The sequence below is a fragment of the Pteropus alecto genome, unplaced genomic scaffold (assembly GCF_000325575.1).
Source record: "Pteropus alecto unplaced genomic scaffold, ASM32557v1 scaffold134, whole genome shotgun sequence".
Classification (NCBI taxonomy): Eukaryota; Metazoa; Chordata; class Mammalia; order Chiroptera; family Pteropodidae; genus Pteropus; species Pteropus alecto.
Window position 1 is genome coordinate 12,495,937 of NW_006436283.1, and position 26,161 is coordinate 12,522,097.

General features: G+C 42.3%; 1 protein-coding gene and 1 pseudogene across 13 annotated transcripts; one reads left to right on the forward strand and one right to left on the reverse strand.

Annotated features, from left to right (window-relative positions):
* Positions 1-26,161, forward strand: STRADA (STE20-related kinase adaptor alpha). 13 transcript variants are annotated; one of them, XM_025047035.1, is made up of 13 exons: positions 1-141; positions 7,339-7,425; positions 9,061-9,118; positions 11,361-11,389; positions 17,329-17,431; positions 17,970-18,091; positions 19,565-19,673; positions 19,793-19,916; positions 21,515-21,686; positions 22,242-22,346; positions 24,378-24,619; positions 24,926-24,968; positions 25,251-26,161. In XM_025047035.1, exons 2-13 carry the CDS (start codon positions 7,390-7,392, stop codon positions 25,401-25,403), a joined length of 1,296 nt encoding a protein of 431 aa, XP_024902803.1. In that variant the 5' UTR covers positions 1-141; positions 7,339-7,389; the 3' UTR covers positions 25,404-26,161. The 13 variants fall into 13 exon arrangements, with proteins under 13 accessions (XP_024902803.1, XP_024902804.1, XP_024902806.1 ...); XM_025047036.1 differs by having other exon boundaries at positions 7,339-7,401; XM_015589628.2 differs by lacking the exon at positions 1-141 and adding an exon at positions 259-386.
* Positions 16,092-16,210, reverse strand: LOC112480102 (annotated as a pseudogene).

A 26,161-nucleotide genomic window follows, 5' to 3' on the forward strand; every position in this document is an offset into this window, starting at 1 on the left:
GCCAGCAATCCCGGGGTCCCCCTACTGCGCATGGCACGTTGCGTACCTCCATCCCGGCAACCGGCCTGGCGGCGGCGAGGCCATAAACTAAGGAGGCGGAGCTGAGACGGGGTCGGGGCAGCTTGCTAACGCCAAGACCAGGTACCGGACTGCCGGGGCCGCCTGCTGCGCTCCAGGGATCAGCCCCTCCTCTCCCTGTCGCCGGTTCCATCTCCTCCGGGCCGGCCTTCGTCGGAGCCGCCATCCCGCTCCCCCGCCCCCGCCCTCCACGGCCCCCTTTTCTCCCGAGTCGTCCTCGATTCCCGCGATCAGGGGCTGCAGCCCGAGAGCAGAATAGGCTTGGGCCAGGCCGGGAGGCACCCGAGCGGTGTTATTGGGTAGGAGAGGTGAGCTCTTGCTTTCCCTTCTTCCCCCCTGACTTCCAGATGGCGAACCTGGGGCCCAGGTGTCAATTTGTCTTAAGCAAAGAGAGGGCAGGTCCTAGTGCTTACCTCTCCCGCCCCCTTCCCATCCCCATCAAATCCCAAGCTGGACAGTTAGCGGGTCAAGCCTCCATAAGGATAGAGATCCATGTATCAGACAAAACAAAGACCTTCTAATGGTCTTGTTTTCGAAGAATGTTTAAGTGCCCACAGTAGATAGATGTGTGATGGAGATGGCGGGGTGGAGTGGGGGGATGCGGGGTGAAGGTAGAGAAGTAAGCGCGAGGGAAGAGATGTGGTTAAATAAAATTGTTCACGTTTTCAGATGGGAACTAACTTCTCTGCCCAGCCTGCTGCTAAGATATCCTAACGTATCTTCACTTGACTTCCTCTAAAGAGGAAAAGCTGTTCGCATTGATGCTTTTCTTATCGTAATATCTGTTGAAGTAGAACTACATTCCAGTTATGTATTTGCGGCATTAAGACAATTCTTCATTGACTGATTCATACTTTCTAGAGACCCCATGACTGTTTCTTGTCCCTGAGAGTTGAAGAAGCCGAATCTTATCTGATTACCTGTCTCAAGCCAGGCGCCTATTCAGCCATTACAGTGCTGAACTAGTTAAATCTATTCCTCTACCCTTTAACTAGGTTTATAGAGGTTTTGTGGCTCGAAATGCAATGTTTATAACTGTAACCCCAGACATGGAGGGAATTTAGAAAACCAGTGGCAAAAATAGGGGAAAAAAAAGAAAAAAAAATCAAGATAAATGAATTCTATGTATACCATTTAGCATCTGGTCAGCAGCATTGTCAAATTAGGTGGTATCTTCTTAGTCATCATTATATCTTTGCACACACAGTCTTGACAGGTCTCCCTAGGTTTCTCTATTTGCTAGAGCACAGACTTTGAAAAAGATCTATTAGTCCTTCATCACTTTCCTGTGTAACTTTGGATGTTTAATCTCTCTGATCCTTAATTTCCTGATCTGTAAAAGGGATAATACTTATCGTGAACTGATCTCTGTGAAACATTTAGCACAAATCCTGGCACATGGTAAGTTCATCATAAATGCTTGCTGCTTTTATTGTTTTTACTATTATATTATAAATTTAGCAGATATAGGCGTGCTATAATTATATGTTGGGCACAGTACACCCCAGAAACGCAACAGTGAACAAGATGCATTCCTTGCCCTCAAGAAATTGATTCTAGTGGAGGAAACTAATAAATGGGCAGTTAAGAGTGTGGTAGCTGTAAGGGTTGAATACCGAGGCCAAACACCTAACATAGGTGGGAGGTGGGTCAGGGAGGACTTCCAGTAGTACAGGACACCTGAGATGAGTAGTGAGGAACAGGCCAAAGTTAATCAGATTGGGGCAAGGAAGATGGTCCAGGAGGGAAATCAGGATCTTAAATTTTATCTTCGGCCTTGATTTCCTGCCTGCCTTTCAAGCACCATGTCCTAGCTATGGACCTATCCCAAGGCTCTCTTCCCAGCCTTCTGCTTTTGTCTCTCACCATTTCTCCGTTAGTGTATTTCTGTCACTTGTATAGTGTTAGCTGCTAACTCCCAACTCTACATAGCCATCTCTAACCTCTTTCTTGAGCGTCAGTCTTAACTTTTCAGTTAGACTGAAATACATATAGCATAAATTGTGTGTGTGTGTGTGTGTGTGTATAAACTTGGAATGTGTAACTGTTCTCTCAACTGCAATATGATTTAAAACCTTGCACTCATCATTCCACCAAAACCACTGCCACCTCTGAGCTTTCCTGTTTTGTCGTTGCCACAGTATTTTCCCAGTTACTTGGGCACACATACAAAAGAATATCAGAGTCATCAGAGTTGCCCACAGGTAGAATGGGCTCCCCGATAAGGTAGTAAGTCTCTGGTATGGGACGTTTTCAAGCAGAGACTAGATAACCTTATATCCAAGAGTCTGTAAAAGCTATTCCTCCAAAGGGTGAAGGATGGACTAGGTGACTTATGGCATCCTTGCTAACAAAATATGATTTCTTTATTTCTTCTTCTCCCTTATCCTTCTATTTCTTAACTATCCCTCTATCACAGGCTCTTATCACCACAAATCTGGTTCACTATAATTGTATTCTAACTGGCATTTCTTTCTCTTGGTTATTTTCACCTCCCCTTCTCCTGTTCCTCTGCAGATTAATATTCCTTATATGCTCCTTAGAACAAGGCTTCTCAAACGTTAGTCAATATGATGGTCCACAGATCAGCATAGTCTGGGAGCTTGTTAGAAGGACCAGGCTCCACTTGAGACCTTTTGAACCAAAATCTTCATTTTAACAAGATCCTCAAGTGATTTGCATGCACAGTAAAGTTTGAGAGACACCTACCTTAGACCACTGTTTTGTGTTTGTCCCGTTTCTGTTCAAAACCTACAGTGGCTTTTTACTGCCTGCTGAATAAAATCCATACTCTAGCATGCATATGAGACCTGTTCGGTTTTCTCATATACGTGGAGTTTTGCTTCTGAAACCGCCCTCACATTAGTTAGAGAATGTATGCAAAATGCTGACTATTTCTCAGCACGTTTGGTCATTCGTTCAGTATTACTGCATGCCTACTCTGTTGTAACTGGGAGATACGCCTGTGGACAAGACACAGCAAGCACTAGATAATCAGTAGCCAATACAATTTCGTGCTTGCATTCCCATTTTCTTTAAGTCCTATTTGACATTCAAGCCCTAGCCCTTCATGAAACTGTCCAGGTCCACCTGTTTCCCTTTGCCGAACTCCAGAAGCATTGCCTGTTTCTACGTGTGTATCTTAAGACCTGCGGAATTAAAATTTCTCAAGCTGGGAGTTCAGGCATCCATAGGTTTTTGGAACTACACAAGTTCATATGAAACACATCCTAGTTTGGGAACCAGTGGTTCAGATCGTTAAGCTGTTGATATGGCAGCCTAGAATCAGTTCTTGGGTCTTTCCACATGGGCAGCTATATTATTTTATGCAGTGTTTTAGAATTGACTTTATTTTCTATTTCCGGTATTTTTCCAGCGCATACACAGTTCTTTCTGTGGATAAAACTCATCTCTTTATCTACAGTAACATTATCTTTTCTTTCTATTGGATATGGACCTTGTTTCCTCTCAAATTTCTTTTGCGTGTTATTAAACAACATACCTTCTAATAATATATATTTTTTTCAAATTCAGTATATATTTTTTACTATTTCATGGCAGGATAAATGATTTTCAACATGGAGGGAGGAAGGCTTCTCTCAATTTCTCAGAATTTCTCTGAAGCAGCCCTAAGGATTCCTAGAACTCTGTACACGATTAAGGCCCAACCTCATACTGTACCACAGCTCACAACCCCAGCCCACCTCAAAAAAAAAGGGAAATGTAGCAGGGCTTTTTTTCTCGATTCTTCAAAAGCATTTCCGATTATTTATTTTAGTCATTTTACTGTGTAAATCAATTTTATTGAGATATAATTTACCTACAATAAAGTATACCTACTTTAAATGTATAGTTTGTTGAGTTTTGTCAGATATGCTTATGTAGCCACCACACAATTAAGATACAGACATTTCCATCATCCCAAAAAGTTCTCATCTCTTTGAAGTTGTCCCTCATCCTACCCATGACCCCAGGCAATGATCTGCTTTCTGTCACAATATTTTAACTTTTTCTATAATTTCATGTAAATGGAAACAATATGTAGATTTGTGTGACTTCTTACACTTAAGTTATTGTTGCATGCGTCAGTAGTTTGTTCCTTTTTATTGCTGAGTAGTATTTCACTGGCGTATATACCACGTTTTGTTTATACACTTGCCAGTTGGTATACATTTGGATTGTTTCCAGTTTGGGGCTATTGTGAATCATGTTGTTATGAACATTTATGTACAAGTCTATGTGAACACATCTTTTCATTTCTTTTGAGTGGTTCTACCTAGGAGCAGAACTATTGGGTAATAAGTGATTAGACTATTTTCCAAAGTGGCTGTACTGGTTTGCGTTCCCACCAGCATTGAATGCAAGTTCTGGTTGATTGATATCTTCGTTAAAACTTGGTATCGTCAGTCTTTATTTTTAGCCAGTTTGGTGGGTGTGTAGTGGTATCTCATTATGGCTTTATGTACATTTCCCTGATGACAAGTGATGTCGAGCATAATTTCATGTGCTTAATGGCCACTTATGTATCTTGTGTTTAAATCTGTTGCCCATAATTTAAATTGAGTTGGCTCATTGAATTGCAGTTCTTTATATATTCTGTATATAAAGTCCTTTGTACACACACACACACACGCACACACACAATGTTTTCTCCCAATTCTTAATTTTCTTAGTGGTGTCTTTCAAAGGCAGAAGTTTTTAATTTTAATAAAGTTCAGTTTATCATATTTTTCTTTTATATTTCATGCTCTCGGTGTACATTTTTAGAATGTTTACCTAGCCCAAGATCATGAAGATTTTCTTCTCTGTTTTCTTTATTAGTTTTAACTTATTTTTAGTTCTGTGATCCATTTTAAGTTAATTTTTGTGTATGGTGTAAGGGAATTGGTCTCTCTTGAAGATTCATTGACCATATATGAATGGGTCTATTTCTGGATTCTCTATTCTGTTCTATTGATCCATTTGTCTATTCTTAGACTGAAGTATACTATCTTGAGTACTGTAGCGTTTAAGTAAGTCTGGAAATCAGATAATGTAAGTCTGCTGTCTTTGTTCTTTTTCAAAATTACTTTGGCCATTCTAGGTCCCTTGTATTTCCATGTACATTTACATATAAATTTTAGGATCAGCCTGTCAATTTCTTTTAAAAAATCTTCTGAGATTTGGATTGAGATTGCACTGAATCTATAGATCAATTTGGAGAGAATTGACATCTTAACAATATCGGGTCCTCCAATTTATGAACATGGCATATTTCTTATTTAGATCACCTTTAAGCCCTCTTAACAATGTTTTAGAATTTTAAATGTATAGGTCTTATCCATAATTTATTAAAATTATTCCAACTATTTTGTTTTTATTGCTATTATAAATAATATCATTTTTTAAAATTTAATCGAATTGTTCATTGCTAGTATGTAGAAATAAAGTTAGGTTTTATAATTGACCTTTCTGAATTCATTTTCTTACATCTTATGATTTTTTCATAGACTTAGCATTTTCTACATACACAATCATGTTGTCTATGAACAAAGTGTTTTTACACCTTCTTTTCCAATCTGTATGCCTGTTACTTCTCACCTTTTTGTAAGATGATGAATAGAAGTGGTGTACAATGATGAATAGAAGGGATAAGACATTCTTGCTTTGCTTCTGTTCTTAGATGAAATTCATTCATTCTTTTTATCATTCAGTATGATGTTAGCTGTAAATTTTCATACATATCTTTTACCAAGTTGAATGGTAAAATTCTATTTCTATTCTATTCCTATTTGACTATTCCTAGTTGACTGAGAGTATTTTTTCAATGATGAATTGATGTTGAATTTTGTCTTATGCTTTTCTTCCATCCATTGAGATGATTGTATATTTTTTCTTATTTACCCAGTTAATAAGGTAAAACTACTTTAATTCATTTTTTTTTAATTTGTTAAAATTGGTTGTTATTTATTTGCAAAAAACTTCAAATAAAGACAGTTTCGTATACATTTAATTTTAAACTAATCTCATTCCTGAGATAAACTCCACTTGGTAATGATATATTTATTATGCTTTTAGCCATTCTAGGTGTAAATTCTTGACCGTAAATAGCAAACATAAAACAAGATCAGGATGATATGAAAAAAGATACCTTCAAGAAATGGCAAAGCTCTTGGAAATGTGTAACCAAAATTTTAAATTTAGTAGAAGGATTGGAAAATAAAGTTGAAGAAATCTCCTGGAAAGTACAGAGTTGTAAAGTAGGAGTAAAACAAGTATAAAATTAGGGGATAAATCTGGAAGTACATCTTTAGTTATTAGAAATTCTGTAACGTGAGAACAGAGGAAGGGGAGGCAACAAGATTAGCAAAGAAATAATACAAGAACATTTCCCAGAATTGGAAGAACAAATCTCCTCACCAAAAAGGCTAAGTGCAGCTGGCCTAGGAGGCCACTGGTCCGGATTGCAGCAGGAGGACGAAGGGCCCAGGGGAGGCAGTCCGCAGGGGAAAATTGGAATGGATGAGCTTGAGTATATGGAAAATACATTGATAAGACAAATAGCAGACATGTTGAAGTATTTGCAGAAAGTTATTAATAGATACCTGGGAAATCGAGGAAGTGAAAAAATGAGGCAATTATTAACTCTAGAGAAAAAAATGGATAGGAAGAAAGAAGACATAGTCATGTTTACCTATTTGTCTCAGCTATGAACCATGTTTGCGTAGTCAAAGTAATGTCAATGTATGTAAATGTGGACTGTTGTTTTAACTAAAATTATTCCAGAACTATGTTGGAAGAATGAAAGCAGGAAAGTAGAGTGCAGGAAGGTGATGCAGGAGAATTTAGTCTCCATCTACCATGGTAGGAAGTCAGATAAATGTCTAAAATGGATAAGTCATGGCCATATAAACATTTAAGACTGAATGATGATTAAAAAAAAAAAAGAAAAGAAAAAGAAAAACAGGTTAAACGACCAAAAGAAATAAAGGTAATTGCTTCTGAGAAGATATTGTTGTGGGGAGGGGGTTGGGCAAGAGAAATTTAAAAATTAAAGAAAAAACATAATAAACTTCTCTTTTCATATAGAGATTGCAGTATTTCAGAATGTTTTTGGCCTAAGTACACCCAGGTTTATTGTCACTGAAAGTTTCTCTGAACAACTCGACTTATAGGTTTAGTACAGTGCTTTGAGTGGTAGACTTGTAGTATTTGTTAATCAAAAGATATTTCAAAAAAAGGAGATTTGACTAACTCAACTTGTTTCTATTTTTCTTTTAGGTTTAATTTTTTTTATTTTGACACTGACATAGGTCTACACATTAGGAACTCATGTCTTTTCTTGTAAGTAAACCAGAGCGAATTAGGGTGAGTGTTTCTATTCTTCTGGCTTTACTATTTTCACTTTCTGAAAACCAATATGTTTGGGCAGATATTGTAGGTGTTTTTTTATGTGATGCTCAGAATCATATGGATGTGAGGGTTGGGGGAAGTAAAGCAGGTGTGTTGCAGCCTCCACTCCTGAGAAAAGAGCTTGCAGGCGGAGGCACAGAGTCCACCCGGCTCTTGTCTGATAGAGAAGAAACAAGAAGGCTTATTTTGTGACTATCAGTCATTCAACATTAAGTGAGTTGAATATGTAGATATGTAACTGCTAATGATCTGCCCATTCCCTATGTATTTTCAGCAAGTTTGTGTGTTTTAAAAATCAGTATCAAACTGTAATCATTGCCCATGAAAGATTATTACACCTGAAAACTTCACCAGCTAAAATTGCCTCAAGAACAAATACTGGCTTTAACTTTTTTACAGGCTTTCATGATTTCATAAAAGAGTATCTTATTTCATTGATTATCAATTACTTAATTTCTGAATGCAGTAGTAATTATTTTAAAAGTCTTATAACAATGTGTAAGTGCTATGAGACATCGTGAATATACCACTTTCTTTAAATAATAAAGTGACCCAATTTAGTTTTATTAAATATTAAATATTCTGTGGCATAGCGCATGACTTTTTATATTAAGTTTTTAATTTAAGGTGTTATTTCCTTCTTACTTTGGAAAAAAATTGACAGACAAGGACAGAGAATGATGTTATAGTTTCAGTTTATAATCCATATTATGTAACTTACTTCTGAATGTTACTTAATCTTTTTTTTTATGTTTATGTATAAATACAATTTATATTGAAAAGAGCAGACTTCACTGTTAAGAAGAAAAATGGAATCTCTCCTTAACCTGAACTCTGCCCCACGGAAAGAACATCCCCAAGCCAAACTTTAACAGCAGTCCTTAAGTGAAATATAATCTTGGTTCCATTGCTTTTAAATATGAGATGTTTTTCTATTTCAGCCTAGTCTGATTCAGGTGAAACCAGACCACTGATCAGTCTGATAGAAATCCAATACTTGTTTGAAATGAGCCAGTAAAGTGAACCATAGATTGGTCATGCTAGTTTGATCCTTATAAACTTGGTAGAAAATGCAAGCAGTGATGTCTATAGAAATCTTAGTGCGTGAAAGAAGATGCAGCTCGCAGTTTCCTTTTACAAACTAATAGAGGCTCGTGAAAAACTACTCTTTCATCCCTGTTTTCTGTGTTGTGAATTCCAGTAATGTTTTTCAGATTGGCATTTACGGTCCTAAGCCTCTGTAATAGACAGCCATGGAATGAGGAAGGTGGAACCAAAAGTTTGTTTTATATACGGGAAGATCGAAAACATTCTTTATGAGTAGGGCCAGTACTATGTGTTTCTCATCTGTTAGATTAAGAATTACTCATTATATTAGTCAACGAGGAATAGAGACAGAAATTAGGCTTTTATTTTCAATAGATTTAAATCCAAGATTCTTTTCAAAACTGTTCTCTAGAAATGCATCTTAACTGTACTGCATGATTCTGTTTTTGTAGTTGTGTGTTTGTTTGTCTGTCTAATGGCTGATAGCTAATTTTTTTGTGGCTTGGAAAAAATACTAATTCTCTTTGGGGTTTTCCTCTTTAGCGGTGGGTCTCGGAAAAGTTCATTGTTGAGGGCTTAAGAGATTTGGAACTATTCGGAGGTAAGTACAGTATGGCAGTTAGCCATCACTTCAGGATAAATCTCACTACTCTTGTTGACTGAATCTGTTTAGAGAAATAAGCAATTCTAAGGGCAGGTGTAAACTACAGTTGTTGTATTTATTTGGCTCCTTTTTGAATCCATGGTTTCGCAAAGATTTGAGAACTAATCTGGCAGTTGTCCTTGGCTTGTCTGGATCGTTAGAAAGCCAGTGTTTACTTGAAAGCACATGTGTTTCTTCTAAGTATTTGTCCAGTTGAAATACATATTCTTAAAAGAAAAAGAAAAAACTAAGTGTTTAAAAGTCTCTAGCCTTGAAGATTTTAAAAATAAAATTATAGTCAGACATAGACAGCAATGATACAAAAGTTCTGGTTTTACTGATTAATCTAGTCGACCTATCTTTTCATGGTAGAAATTACGAGACTTAAGAGAACTAAGGAAAAATATCTGTCAAGACAAAAAATGTTAACTTCCTATTGGAAAAAACGGAACATTGATTTCAGAAGTAAAGTAGGTTTGCAGCTGTGAGGCCTAACGGCCCAGACATTCTCCTTTGGCTGTTTTCAAATTAAGCCTTTTGGGGAACTGTGATCTTAAGGTAAATAAAATTCGTTTCTATAAAAATAATAGTAGCAGAGCCTCATTCTTTGTGTCTGAACACCAAGATACTATCTTCGGCATCTATAGCTAAAGAAACAGATTATCAGATTGAATGCATTGGTTTACTGATCCAGAATACCCCCAGATAGGCTACGTAATTGAAAAGTCAATCTAGTTATTAGGTCGTACCTATTCATTTATTTTCCCTAATGCTGTTCAACAAACTTCTGGAGTCTTATTATTTTGTGAACTTTGTCGAAGTGTTGTGTTTTAGACAAAGGAGAGTTTAGAAAAATGGTGAGTTATTTTTTTATTTAGTTATAAAGAATAAAAATGAGCTATGCAATAAAGGAAAGGCTAATGAAATAAATATACCATATCCTGGTCCTATTCTCAATTTCTTCCCATCATTAATGGGAATACAATGGTTTAAAAGTAAATATTGGCATTGATGGAAATTGAGTTGGAAGTCCAGTTTATAATTAATTAGTTAAAAATATTCCAGTATATGTGACTTGAATTAATGTATTTTGATTTTAGCATCTTGAGTGTAGGATTTCTGGCTGTCTTTTGACAATTTCCTAGTCTCTGATTTGAGAAGGATGAAGAGATTGTTCTGTATATTATTGACAGCTTGATAAAGGGTATATTACCAAATTTTAAACAACTTGGAATTTGCCTTCTCCTCTGGAAGATTGGGGTTTGATTTCCTTTAATCTGTTTACCTGGCTCTTACCTATGATAGACTGTCTTAAACTTCTCCTGTCATATATGTTTCAGAAAACCGATGTCCCAGGCCAAAAAAATATCTTATTTTGGTAAATTGAAGCTAATTGACTCTGCAGCCAGTCTCCTCTAGCAATACAGTTAGATGCCCTTATTTCTAATTTAAGATTTTTGGAAATGTATTCCAATACTTTACAGTTAGAAGTCTTACTCTGATGATTTTTATCAAATCTCTATTTTACAGAATAGAGAAAATCAAAAGCACAGATACAGAATTTGTCCAATTTAAGAGCAGAAAGTTGTTTCACTTGTCCTTTGCTGTATTCATTTTCACCAAGAATAGCAGAAGGCCCCAAAGCTTTTGCTTTTTTTGCATTTAGTGTAGAATGTGTGTCTGACTGGAAAGTCAAATCGGGTAATGGTCCCACAAACACATGTGGCTACATGAAAACTTTTTTTTCTTTAAAAAAAAAACTGTTTTCTAGCCCCTGCACTTCCTGGGAAATAGCTGACCATCACCACAACTTTATAATGAATTGTTCACAGTGTAAGACTCTGAAACCAGGCTATTGAAAGTAATACTGTATGCTGATGAAAAGTAAAACATATGACCAGAATTATGGCAGTTATTCTCAGCGGAGAATACCCATAGGCCAGTAGCCTTGCCAAGTTTTGAAGAGCCATAGATTCACGTTTAAAACGCTATCCATCTTTCGCAGCATTTTTACTGTGGATCTCGTGCATGTGTATGTGTGTCTGTGTTTATACGTAGCACTGCAGGCACTTTTTGCTGTGATGACTCTTAAGTGGTTTCCATTAATAAATGTAGTCTTCAGTGCAATAATCGCTGTTCTGAATGTGGGTATGTCTTCTACGAAAAAACAAAATGCCAACAATCCATTTCTCTACTCCAGAGCAGCCTCCGGGTGACACTCGGAGAAAAGTAAGTGACTTTCTAGGCTCTAGCACTATGGCTGTTGCATGGAAAATACTTCTTATGGAAATTTGTGTGTTTTGTTGGCTCACCATTTTATGTTTCTGCTTATCTTTCATTGAGCTTTATTTGAAGTGTAATTCTTTCACTCGTGGACGTTCAGGTTTCACCCTGGAAAGATTTTGATGTGAGCTTTGAAAACTGAAAAAGTCGCAAGCACTTTTTGTCTCTCTCCTGGGGATAAAGGTCTCCTCCCGAGCTTCCTAACCCTACCAGTCACCCAGAACTTCCTCCAAAAAAGGAGAGAATTTCAGCAATCTAAAATGTAGTTATCTTTTAGTGGCTAGTGGCACTAAATTCTCCATATAATTTATTAATAATAGATTTCAGTCCCCAGAGAGTCTGTAGATCTCTGTCTAGATTATAAGGCAGGACCTCCAGTCTCCTACCTTAAAAACAAAACCCCAAATTAAAAAGTTCAAAACAAAATGTATTTTTTATTGGCAAAAGCTACAAGACCTCTTGCCCCGCTTCCTACTCCTCTGGTTTATTTTACCTAAGGAAATACTACTAGATGTGTACAGTATACTAAGCTATTTTTGACAATGTGAATACATGTCTTTTAAAGAGAGAGAGTAAGAAGCCTTTTCTGAATAGACTTCCTACTCTTCTCAGGTGACAGACATTTGCACCTTTGCAGGCAACCCCATGGTTGAGTGAAGGGTAATGATGTCGACTAGGGATTTCTCCGAGTGTGCTTACACAGTCTGCTAGTCAGGAGCACCTCTCTCAGAGCCAATATTTTCCAGTCAGGAGACCAAAATTGTTCCCTATAAGATCAATTAGGTATTTTTCCAAAGTACAATGCCAATTAATTATATGTAATGTTTAGATTCTCACAGCTGCCGATGTTATACCAAAAGTTATCCTGTGTGAAACCTATGGGAAGTTGAATGTGTTTATTTAGTAGCGCTTCATAAATTTCGTCTTTGTGTGCTTTATTGTACTTTGTTTTGAATTCTTTAAGCAAAATTTTAATTTTGTGGTCATTTCTGGATATCAGTAGCTTGTGTATTTTTCAAATGCTTTAAAATGAATAGAATGCTTTCATGGTTGGGAAATTAAGAAAAGGCTTTGAGAGAATTAGTTTCTCTCTAGGAAATTTGAGATTATACATTACACTAATAAAACTGTGCCGTGCTGTGTTTAAAGAAAATGGACTAACTATTTCATCCGTTTCATCTGAATTTTGACCTTTTTTAAATCTAAAACAATATAATGAAGTAACCTGCCTTTCTTGTGGCAATGTCAGACCAGACCTCATCCTTTGAAAATGTTACCTTTGTTTGTTTTCCTCAGCAAAGGTCGGTTTCTCTCTGAGTCCAGACCTAGAAAACATCCACAAAGTAGAAAGTCTCCATTTTAGGATTATTTTCAGTAGGTTGGGGATAGAGTGGTAGAGGAGCCACAGCACCCACTTGACTAGTTCATTCCACGCAATTCCAGATCGCCCCAGAACTCATATTCCCAATTACCTCAAGAATTTTATTTTCTAAAGCTGACACTTTTGAGTCATTTCCTGTAGTCAACAAAGAGAGCAAAAAACTATCTGTCACATTGTCAGCTAATCACGTCAGTAGTTTACAGAATCATTCCCTACTTGGCTCAGCAAGAGTGTGTCTTTAATGGGTAGCCTGGTAGACAGTGTGTCTTATATGCACTCATGGTGAGGAAGCAGGACATAGGTAATAAAAAAAAAAGTATCTATCTGTAGTTTTTTCCAGAGGGCGTTATTTAGAGTGCATATAATAAATATTTTAATCTCAGGACCCCAGCTGCCCATCAAAGTCTCTTTCTCACATCAGAGAAACATTAAAGAGTTTGCCCGGAGATCAGAAGAGAGAAGACCTTCAAATACAAAGCAGTTCTAGATTTGTTCTCATAGGGGCCGTATTGTTACCTGCTCAGAACTGCAGTACAGTAAGTCCTCACTTAACCATCGTCAATAGGTTTTGCAACTTTAAGTGAAATGACGCCTAACGAACCAACTTTATCATAGGCTGATTGATATGAGCCAGAGTTAAGTTCCTACAGTTATAATGAAACAATGTTATTTGAGGACCTGCTATACTTTCTCACATGCGGGTATCAGATTCTGATCTATAAAGTGCCCCTAAATGAGGGCTGGCATTCCCAGTGTAGGGCATTATGTCGAACCCTGTCTCCAGTGGAACTGGCTGGTACCTTCACCCTACCCTCCTCTTCAGCCCATGGGAATGACAAGGTAATGGGCAGAAAACCTCAGTTCAAACTTTGCTTAAATGATTTTTAAAGTATGTGCCAGCATTGTTGCAGGCATTGGGAAATACATCAGTGAGCAAGACAGACAAGGTCTGTGCCCTCTTAGAGCTTGCATTCTAGTAGAAGAGACAGGCAATAGATAAATAAACGGCAGTGATACCTACTGTGAAGAAAGTAAAGGAAGATGAGTAATAAAGGGACTTGGAGCCTATTTTGGCTGGACAGAGCCTTCAATGAATAAGTGACATTTAAGTTGAGACTTCAATGATAAGGAGGAAGCAGCCATGAGACAATGGCAGGGGCAGGAAGGAGTAGGGCAGGGGTGTTCCAAACAAAGGGACAGCTAGTGCGAGTTTTCTAAGACTGGAGCGTCAATTTACAGGTCAGGGGAGGGTGGTATGTGGTGAAATCATAGAAGCAGGCGGGGGCCGAAGCACGTGAATACTCAGGCCAGGGTGGAGCGCTGGGTCTGAAAGCAGCCCCCTGGGTTTGTGTTAACTGACCTTCACTGAGGAGTGGATTGGTACTTGAGAACACAGGATCCGCAGAGCAAAGAATATGTGCAGGGGCTTAGAGGTATAAGGGTCAGGAGATGGGATTCTGAAAGACTGACTTAGCATGAACCTTGTAAATTCTCAACAAGTGGGGAGTCGCCATCTCAGAGCTCCTGGTTTAAGCGTTTTGCTCAGATGACTACTCTGTCTTGTCCCTTGGTCATGTACCTCTCTCACCTGTGTGAGGCGTCTGGCATGTAGTAACCAGTATCCTAAGACTGTTCTGAAGACAAGAGAGTTTCAAGAAGCTACAGCAGCTATTAAACAGTCCTAGAATTTGTTTTCAGAGCGTTTGAAAACACAGGCAAGTGTAAAAACCAAAATCAAACCAATCTTAACCGTTGATCAAGCTCTGCTTGGATCCTCTGTATTCTGTGTTCCATTTTATTTGTTGAGCAGGAGAGTGACCAAAAAGGAGACAGCGAAAGAGAGAAGAGAAGAATAGAATTCACATTTATTGTGTACCCGTGACACAGCAGTAGGCTTTTTATATATTTTATCTCATTTAATTATCACGACAACCCTATGAAATGGGAATTATTCCACTAATGAGATAACGGGAGATCCCAAGAGGTTAAAGTGACTTGTCCAGGGTCACAGAGCATGTATGTGATAGACCTGAGTTCCAGTTCTGCCTCTGTCTGGCCCCTAAGCCTCTGCTCTTTGCACAATTCCATGTATTTTACTTAAAGTAGCCTCTTTCAAATTATCTTTCCCCAAATTTAACAGACGTTAGGCACAAAAGGGTTCTCTGGAAAAGTATGTTTGGTAAATTCCAGATTAAACAAAGTTGAGCAAGTTTCCTTATTACAGAAGTTCTTGCAGCGTTTAATATACAGGTTTACCTTGTAATTCTCCATGAGAGGATATGCTGCATTTTCGAACTTAATTGGACATGTAAACTTTTTTCATGAGTTAACTGCCAGGATCAGTGTTCTGTGGTATCTACTTTGTGGAACTCCTACATTAAAACAACTCAGTAGAAAAATGGACAAGGACAGGAAGAAGCATTTCACCTTGGAGAAAACCCACATGGCCGATAAATACACAACAAGATGCTCCACTTCATTAGCAGTCATGGAATTGTAAATCAGATCCACAATGAGATTGGCCAAAAATAAGTCTGACTATACCAAGTATTGGGAAAAGGTGGATCAACAACATATACATATTGCCGGTAGGAGTGTAAATTGGTGTAATCATTTTGGAAAACAATTTGACATTATCTCATAAAGTCGATTGTTCATATACTCTGGGACCTAGCATTCCTACTCCTAGGTATAAGCTTTAAAGTAACTCCTGCATATGTGCATCAGGAGACACATTCACATGTGTTTCTAGTAGCACAGTTCAGAGTAACAGAACTGAAAAACAACCTCAAAAGCCCATCCACATCGGAATGGATAAATTGGGATTAGATTAATCAACCAAGATGAACATGATACAGCATGGGCTTAAAATATAGCTAAATACAACAGTGTGGATAAATCTTAGAACTATAAAAATCGATTAAATGAGAAATATAATTTGCTGACGAAGCTCCATTTTGCTTGACTAGGTGCTCTCATTGTCACGAGGTGATGCAAAAGACAGAACCCCACTTGCTTTCTTTCCCCATTGGCAGCATCAATTGTTTTGAAACCTGATGTACTTGAAACATCAGGGATCCCCAACAAGGTGGTACCTCCACGTCAGAACATTCTCAACTCACACCCTTCTGGTTAGTGTTTAGCCAGGAGCCTTTCATGTGTTCGCAAAGACTTTTTTTTTTTTTTTTTTTAGGTGAGGAACCCTTGGTTGACCTCACAGATTGCAAGGACCCTGTCAGCTTATAATCTCTTATTTTTTATTTTTTACGCCTACAGCACCTGGTCTTCCTAGGTGGTCTCCCATCCAAGTACTAACCAGGCCCGCTGCTGCTTAGCTTCCGAGATCAGGCAGGATCGGGCTTATTCAGGGTGTCATGGCCGTAGACCACAAAGACCTTTTCTTGACTAGAAGTCAGGTTCATGAATGCAGTATGTGAAGTACAACCTGGCCTAAGGTTCTCCATTTCAGTGAGACACACATCCAAAGAAAGAGAATCCAGAAGAAAGAAAAATACATGGTCCCTAAGTCATACAAATAAATCGAGGTCTGGAAGAAAGAAACTGAGCATATTCAGCTGAAGGAAAAGCTGTTCATCTGCCACAAATTTTGCTGGGCACTTCCCTTCAGGATCTCAAAGGCCAGAGGTGTGACACTGACATCCTGAATGGCTGGGATCCAGCTTTATTTGCAGCATGAATGGGCAGGATCAAGGGAGCAGGTTACTTTTGCTACCCAGGATGATGACCCCTGGCAGCAGTGTTCCTCCCCTGCCGCCCAGTGTGTTGACTTTTTTTTTTTTTTTTTTGCTTCCCTTGGACATATGCCCAGGATGATGACCTGGCAGCAGTGTTCCTCCCCTGCAGCCCAGTGTGTTGGCTTTTTTTTTTTTTTTTGCTTCCCTTGGACATATCATGGAATGATTGGTCTGGGGTATTAGTTTGCTAAAGGGATGGGGAGACCTTATGGCCACATTTTCCCTATAGCAAGATTCAGCATTTGACCTTTGGGATCTTGTAGTCGAGACTTAAAAATAGGACTCTAATGCAGCAGGAAATTCAAGAGAAACTCTCACCTCTCCATCCCTTTTCTCTTTTCTAAATGTGCATTTCTCCATTCTTTCCCCAGGTAAGAATTTCGTAGTTTTTAGCAAATGAGCCAGTTGTTGGAAAGGACAAACAAATCAACAGTTGCCTGGACTGGCCCTTGTCTGTCCTCCCCTCCCTCCCCCCCAAACCGCCGCCCTACCCCATCCCCCGTTTGTAGACAGCGCTAACACTGACTTGCTCTGATACTGGTACTGATTCCTGCATTGAACATCTCATGTTTTGCTTTACATTTCTCATTTAAAAAAAAAAAAAAAAAATACCGGCACTAGTTCTTTGCCCCAGAGTCAGAATTTCTGTTTGTTTAGATGCCATTCTTCTCAGGAGTCTGACTTACCACCTCCTGACTCCCATCCCACCCCCAGTTTTCTCTTATTAATCTATTTTTCTTTCTCTTTAGACCAATGAGGCGAGCTCAGAGTCGATAGCATCCTTCTCTAAACAGGAGATCATGAGCAGCTTTCTGCCGGAGGGAGGGTGCTATGAGCTCCTCACCGTCATAGGTAATGACCAGGGACCGTCCTGACTTTCTTGCTCCAGGGGACTCCTGCAGCTCTCCCAGCATCTCCAGATGCATGCGTGTCAGCGGCTGTCAACTAGTGGTGACAGAACTGGCTTTTGCAGGTCTTCTTCCAAGTATGGGAAAGAGACCGTGTCACCAGGAAAGGCGGTCTTCTGCAATTTGTTTCTTTTTGGCTGTGCACCTGTGGTGTTCTGGGCCGCAGTCAGAATGGTTGGCTGGGAAGGAGAAAAATTAGGAAATGTCAGCTATGAAAGTAACAGTAGCGAAAGCTTTAACTTGAATTTTCTTTTAATTAATTTGTTTGTTTGTTTGTTTATTATGCCTGGTCTTCCTAGGTGGTCTCCCATCCAAGTACTAACCAGGCCTGACCATGCTTAGCTTCCGAAATCAGAGATCGGTCACATTCAGGGTGGCATGGCCGTAGACACTGAATTTTCTTTTTAAATCAAGTCTCTTTAAGGAAGTCAAAAACCTCTGTGGCTACTGTCCTAATTTATGGCATTCCTCTTTTCTTTTAGGCAAAGGATTTGAGGATCTGATGACAGTGAATCTAGCAAGGTACAAACCAACAGGAGAGTACGTGACAGTACGAAGGGTTAATCTAGAAGCTTGTTCCAATGAGATGGTGACATTCTTGCAGGTAATAAAATGTGAATGTGAAACTTGGAAGGTGGGCTCTTAGTTCAAGTAGTAATTATAGGGCATCTCTTCTGACTTCTGAAAAAACTGGCAGGAAATGAAGGTAGGCCGAGCCAAGAGGTGACAGGTGACGGAAGCTCTCACTGAAGAATCTTGGGCATTTCGCAGTAAAGATTGTATAATGCTGCTCAGCTCAATTTATATTCCCCTCTTCTCCAAAGACTCCTCTGTGCCTCACTTATTGATTATTCATTATTCAGAGAGCCTAAGTCACTTGCCCTGGTCACGCACACTAGTAAGTGGTAGAAGCAGGATTCAAACCCAGGCAGTCCTGGTCCAGGTGTGGAACTACCTGCACTGCCATGTGTGACCATATTCTGGCTCTTAGTGTCCTGTTAGCCTGAGGTTCCCTTCTATTGGAGGAGCAGGTAGCTGCCCTTTTGTTAAACCGGGAGAGACCACAGGTCGAGTAACCGACTGAGGACTGAATTCTCCTGGGCTGATGAAGGCTTGGCACTGGGAGCTCCTTAGTTTAGGGCCTGGGTCAGCGTATTTTCAGTAGTTAGTTGCAGCCCCTCCCCCTTCTTCATTCGCAATGTTTTTCTGGATTCATGCTCATCTGACGGTGCTCTAATACCAGTTCACATGTTTAGAGTAGTTTTGCGGGTGCGAGGATGGGACAGAAAGTGAGTCCCAACTTAGCAATTTAGGAAAGAACACATCCAAGTTTGTTCTAGAGCACGTTGGACTTTATGATTCTTTTCTTTATTCTGTAGGCAGCAGACAGACACATAGAAGGTGCTGCCTGTTTGGCCTTAGCTCACAGCCCAGAGGCCAGGGCCCTAGGTTTTCTATAGTTCTTTTGTCCAATTTTTTTCCCCCACATCTTTTGTCTAAACTTATTTTAAAATTCCATAGGTCTTACGCTCTCTATAGCTGCTCCTGAGGAAGGGATCTCTCAGTCTGAGGTTATTGGAGAAATATCTTGTAATGTTTAGTAGTTGTCATTTTTTTGTTAATACTTTCCTCCCTTGTTTCTATTGACTACAACATTTTCCTTTAGAGAGGAAAACTTTTTTTTTTTTTAATCTTAAAGGGGAGTTCTGTGCCTTGGCCCTTGAAGGTGAGCTAAGCTTAGACCTTCATAAGTCTTCAGTCAACAGTTCGTTTTCCTCACCTCCGAGGCGGCGAGCTGGGGACCCAGTGCTGTGTTAGCAGTTTCCCTGTTGGCGGGAGTTGTTCTCTGAGGCTCCCTGGGGTTGGCCCGCGGAGCCAAACTTGGGCAGAAGCTGGCAAAGCAGTGCTGGCTTCCCGCAGAGGTGGCGGAGCCTCGTTTCTCTCGTACTGGAGGGCACCCCCTCTGAGAGGAGCACCCAGAAAAAGCCAGATCCCCATATAAGTCATGCTGCCACCTTCCTGTGGGGCCTCATCCCTCACTGCTCCTTGACTGACTCCAGCTTACCGTTGCTTTCAGGGGGAGCTTCATGTCTCTAAACTCTTCAACCATCCCAACATCCTGCCATATCGAGCCACCTTTATTGCAGACAATGAGTTGTGGGTTGTCACATCATTCATGGCATATGGTGAGTGGGAAAGGGGTCCTGGCAGAGAACGGTTCTAGGAACTCTTTTGTCAGCTGGCTTACGTGCCGTTTTCCTTCCCTGTTACCCTTCTCTACCTTCTCATAATTTCTTTTCTTCAGGTTCCGCAAAGGATCTCATCTGTACACACTTCATGGACGGCATGAATGAGCTGGCGATTGCTTACATCCTGCAGGGGGTGCTCAAGGCCCTGGACTACATCCACCACATGGGATATGTTCACAGGTGCATTCTTAATCGTACCCACCTTTACAAGAGTGGGGATCTGTGCCCATGAGCCCTCAAGTAAACTGTGCACAGGAGGGTTGACTGAAGATAGTGAAGCCAGAGTTTAAATCAAGGCTCAAGATTCTGCCCTTGCCTGAGTCAGTGGACAAAGCATTTTAGCCTGTCAGTGCTAAAGCTGCTAACTTTACTGAGCAGCTTGGTCCTGAGTATTGTGTGAAAGGAACATCTGACATGAGCCTCTGCACCCCCAACCCCCTTCCTGGGGCCACCCAAACCGGTGTGTGTGCCCCAGAGTCGGCCTCATGCTGACAGACTGGGCGAGAGACAGATTGCTTAGTAGATGGTGTCAGGAAAAGCAACTCACAGTAGGGAAGATACTAAAACTGAACCCCTAGCTACCTGACTCTATGTACAAAGGAGCTCTTCAGGCGGATTAAAATCCTCAATGTCAGATGTAAAACTATAGATCTACGAGGAAATATCTGTGACCTGAGGCATAGAAGAACTTCTAAATATTTTGGCAAGCACAAAACATAAGACAAAAAAAATTGATGAATTTGATTATGTCAAAATTAAAGAGTTCTCTCTAATAAAAGGACACCTTGAACACAGTTCGTAAGCGACAGAATGGAAGATATTAGCTTTGTTTAAAACACAAGGGGATTAGTAGCAAGGAAATCTTGTGAATCAATAAGAAAAAGATAGCAAAGCAACAGAACAATGGGCAAAGGATACGAAGTTTATAAAAATGGAAATCAAAAAGCCTAACAGTCATATGAACAGACACCCAAATCTAGCAATAATCAGAAAAGCAAATTAAAACAAGAGGATGTCACCTCATACACTGGAGGCTGGTGTAATTTGGAGGCCGGAGGAGGCCCAGGGCAGTGAGAAGGTGGTGCGTCCTTTCCATATCCTAGAAGGTGACCTGAGGCAGCCAGTCAGGGTCCCTGGGAACCAGGACTCTCAATGCTGCGTCTCTCTGTACACCCCAAAGGAACCCTCACACGGGTCCATCAGGGGACATGTACACGGCATCACTGTTCCTCCTCATGGAGGGAGGCAGTGTGAGTGTCCCTGGAAGAACGGATGAATGAAAGGGTTAGATCCCACCCTGGAGTGCAGGTGGCAGTTAGAAGCAAGGAGGAGATGTGTGCAGATAGCAACACAAATGGATCTTGAAAACATAGCCCTGAGAGAGAAAGGAAGAATGGGACGCATAACACAGTAGCATCAGGTAAGTTGAAAATATGTGCCCACAAAACAGTGATACACTTTACAGGAACAAAAGTCCAGATTAGTAGGGAAGCAGAGGTCTGTGAGCATGAAAGAGAACTGTAACAAAATATAAATAAGTTTCAAAATCTCATGTAAATGGGGTGATGCTACTTTTTCTTTTTTTGCATATGTTCAAAACTGCATAAAAATATGTATTTATGTGTATATAATATGTATATATACACTTATAATATACACACACACAAGCTGGCAGGAGAGAGAGCTAACTGGATCTAGTGTATGAAGACCAAAGGTGTGTGGTGGGGGGGTCTCTTGCTGCCCCTTGACCTCCCCCTCCCCGCCGCCCTCATCCCCAGGAGCGTCAAAGCCAGCCACATTCTGATCTCCGCGGATGGAAAGGCCTACCTGTCTGGCTTGCGCAGCAACCTCAGCATGATCAACCATGGGCAGCGGCAGCGTGTGGTCCACGATTTTCCCAAGTACAGTATCAAGGTTCTGCCTTGGCTCAGCCCGGAGGTCCTCCAGCAGGTCTGTGCTGGGTCCCAGGGAGCCATGGTCCCCACCACCTCAGGATACCCCAAGGAAGCCTCTGGGAATTTCCTGGGCTGGGGGCGGCGATCTCCGCTTCCGAGTGGAGGAAGCGTTCCGGGACGGGGGCTTCTCTGTTGGTGGGTCAGCCTGGGCAGCCTCTTGGTATGGCTATTATGTGCCCCTTGCAGATGAAGTAGTTCCCCCTCTGTGGGATCCCAAACTGTGCCTGTTTCAGCTCTCCTTCAGAAATCATCCCATCTCATGAGAAATGAGCATTTGGGAAATATTTGGGCTTCTCTCCATTCCGATACCAAGCAGGAGCGTGGGGCCCTGCACGTGTTCCTGCCTGCGCCATACCATCACCAGATAGTCATTCCTTCTCCAATCACAGCTATTCTTCAGTGTTGTAGGCAAGGAAAGTCGTAGCAGCTGGTCCTGATTTGGGGACAGGCATTCTTTCCCTCTCTCCAGTGTTTGCTCCACCCCCTTCCCTTTCTGAGAACAACCAAGGCTACAAATGGAGTGATCTGTGCCTTTTTTCTTCCACCGTAGAATCTTCAGGGTTATGATGCCAAGTCTGACATCTACAGTGTGGGAATTACAGCCTGTGAGCTGGCCAATGGCCATGTCCCCTTTAAGGATATGCCTGCCACACAGGTGAGTCTGCAGCCCAGTGGTTCCTTCTTGCCTGCCTGCCTGCCTGTCTGCCTTCCACAAAGGCTTATTGAGTACCTGCCACACTCAGGATGCTGGCCAGGGATACTTAGATGAGTCACAGTATTTTCCTTACACAACCATGCCCCAATGGGGACATGGTTGTGTGACTTTACTTCTCCACGTAATAACTGCTGTGGAAACGGAGCTCATGGAGCCCAGGAGAGGGAGCTCAGGAGCAGGCGTACCACAGAGGGTTGCAGGGCCTGGAGCAGGGGTGTCCATGGAGGTCCACAGACCAGGTGTCTGCTTACAATGTATAAATCATGCTCACACACTGTAATAAATTTATAAAATACGTTCTATCTTCCTACCTTGATAAATGCATGTAGGAGGCCAGTTTCTAATTTAGAATTCTCAGGCTTCTGTTCTTGCCCCTTACAATGACTGCCCTTTAGACACTCTTAGGCATACACAGCCAGTGGCATAGTCTCCCCTTGGGATGTAGTCCCAGGGAAGAGGCTTATCCAGGCCTTACCGAGTCCAAGGAGTGGACTTGGGTCATTGCGGCAAGGATTGCCTGGGCCCCAGGTACCTGGAACATAGCTAGCGCTGGGAGGGAGTGCGGGTGGGGTTGCAGGCTCTGAGTGAGCCTCCTCTCCCTTGAACCCACAGACTGCTTGCCCTGTGGGGAGGTGGGCAGCAAGAGAATGGCCAGAGAACTCTGTAGAACTGGGGGCCCAGGGAGGCTTCTAGGAGGAGGTGACGCTTGAGTCTTGAAGGCAAATAGGAATTAACTGAAGAATGGGAACTAGAAGGAAACTTTTAGGCAGAGAGAACCGCATGTGTAAAGACGCAGAGTCAAAGAACAGGATCTGGGCAATAGCAAGTAGTGGTAAATGGCCGGAGTACAGGTGCATCTGGTGGGGTAGGGGGCACAGGGTGCCGAGTGACGTGGCTGAAGGCGGAAGCAAAGGCAGGTCACAGAGGGCTTTGCATGCCATGCCAGGGCATTTGGTTCCTGTCCCAAAGCATGTGGAGAATTGCTGACGGCTTATAAACACAGGAATGATAACATCAGGTATATGTTTTAGAAAGGTCACTCCAGCAGTTGGATTAGATCTAGTAGACTAGTGAGCGGGGTGTGGAAATCTAGGTTAGAAATCTAGAAAACCTAAGTAAGATAGAAACAGAAAGATGCTTAAGAAAGAGCCGAACGGCTATTTAAGGTGATTGAGAGGTACCTATCCAAAAACAGCATTTGTCCGATAGAACTTTCTGGGATGATGCAAACGTTAGTTAGTCCAGTATGGCAGCCACTACCCAGCTGTGGCTGTTAGGCACTTAAAATGTGGCCAGTGAGATTGAGGAACTGAGTTGTAAACCTAATTTAAATTAACTTAAATATAAATAGCCACTTGTGGTTAGCTGCTCCCACATTATCTCAGCTCTAGAGAGATTTCTAGGTTTCTAACTTGGACAGAGAAATCTCCAGGGCCCGGGACAGTGATCCCCAAGATGGGGCCGGTTTTACATGTGCTGAGTCTGAGGGCTTTCGAACAGCTTGGCCTGCCCCCGGACGCACGGCTCTTGTGCAGCCTGGCGCAGTGACAGCCCAGGGCGCGGTGCCGCAGGTGCTGCATGAGGGACCCCATCAGCTCCACCTGGGCTTGGCAAGTGGGGCTGGGCTTCAAAGAAAGTAACCCGCTGCTGCCTTCACCCTAGGGAGAGGGCCCTGCAGTTTAAAAGGACCTGATGCCTCATAAGGGGAGAGGAGACTGTGAGCCCCTTCCTTCCAGCCGTGATGAAGGGGGACACTTTTTTTTGTAGCTCCCCCTCTTCGTTTTGGTCTGGCTCGGGTGGCTGCCCAGCCTGTGGCCAGTATCCCTTTGGAAAAGTTATTTATTCTACTTGTATCTTTTCTCTGCTACCCCCACATCACGTTTGTGCGTTGGGAAAAGTGTATCTGTGAAGAAACTCTGTAGGTCTTCCAGGGGCCCCCTTCCAGCCAGGTCCCGGCTCTGTCCTCCCCAGATGCTGCTGGAGAAACTGAACGGCACCGTGCCCTGCCTGTTGGACACCAGCACCATCCCCGCCGAGGAGCTGACCATGAGCACCTCGCGCTCTGCAGCCAATCCTGGCCTGAGCGAGAGCCTGGCCGCCGGCACCCCCAGGACCTCCAACGGCGACGCGCCATCCCACCCCTATCACCGCAGCTTCTCCCCCCACTTCCACCACTTCGTGGAGCAGTGCCTGCAGCGCAGCCCCGGCGTCAGGTACGCCCCCCGGCTGGGAGCGGCCTTTCGGAGGAGCGGAGGGCCCTCGAGTGTAAGGCAGGGTTCGAGAGGGTGCATCTGTCCTCTCAAGGTCTGGCTTCCCCTGAGGAGCCTGGAGCCCCCCACAGCAAGGGGCGGGGGTCAGCACGAGGGTTTGCTAAGAAGCCTGCTGAGGAGTTCTGGCTGCTTTTTCTTAACGAGCTGAGGAAAGAAGTCGAGGGGCATTTGAGGGTAAGAGATGAGCAGCAGGAGTTTGGAAATCTGGGACGTGGGGTGATGCTGGTCTCTCTTCCCCTTTCTCTGCAGACCAAGTGCCAGCACCCTCCTGAACCATTCCTTTTTCAAGCAGGTACAGTAGCAAGCACTTTGCCCAGGCTCCCCATTTTTTTTTTCTTGCCTGTGATTCTGATTCCCTCAATTCTCGTAGCTTTAGGGTCTTTAGGTATTCTCTCCTCCTCCCTTCAAATGAGAGAAATGACCATTTTCTGAAGCCCCTTAAAGATGCTGCTCCTTCCTTATAGCGACTCTTGACTGCTAAGGCCCATCTGTCACAGGGACCTGGTTCCTTGCCCCTGGGTGTCCTGGGTCCCAGAGCAACAGGATCCGTCCTCAACTCTTTCTCCTCCCCCAGATCAAGCGACGTGCCTCAGAGGCTTTGCCTGAGTTACTTCGTCCTGTCGCCCCGATCACCAGCTTCGAGGGCAGCCAGTCTCAAGATCACAGTGGAATCTTTGGCCTCGTAACAAACCTGGAAGAGCTGGAGGTGGACGACTGGGATTTCTGAGCCTCTGAAAAAGAGGTGCACATTTTCCAGCACAGGACATGTGAGCCACTGGGGGCCCCTCCTGAGTGCTGACCACATGCCCACCCTCCTGGGTGCAGACTGAGTAGAAAGAACATTTCTGCCAGGAGAGTTGCCTGCTTCCTGACAAGGAAAGAAATTCCTGGAGAGAAACTTTACTGCCCCAAGGCTTCCCAACAACCAGGGGTCCGGAGGGGCCAGAAGGCTAACAACATTCTCAGCCCTGAGAGCTCAGGTGTCCTCTTCAGAAGGAAGAGATGCCGTTCCGGCCCTCGGGGCTGCAGTTCAAGCCCAGGGTTTGACTCACGGACACCGGGAACCGTGTGACTCCCTCTTCCACTCTAGCTCTCCCACCAGCCAGATTCCATTCTTTCCCTGCGCGCTCAGATCCTGCGGGTCCAAGGAGGGGCAAGCAATAAGCGGTCCACGCTCCCTCCCCTGACTTCTCCCTAATAATTGAACGGAAGGGTATTTTTTTCTTTTTAAGCACTAGATTAAGGCTGGGGCAGTTTATCCTTGTCCCAGTGTATCCTTATCCTTGGGCCCTGACACCTAACACCTTCCCGTAATTCATCTTCGTAGTGCATTTCTTTCCCACCAAGAGTCCGTCTTAACCACCCCCAGCCAGCCGCCTTGGTGCTTTCTCCAAGGGCCATAATGTCTTGCCTAGCCGGAGGGCTTAAGTCCGTATGCTGTGTTAGTTTTATTGCCAGAACAAATTAAAACTTTCAGAGAATCCA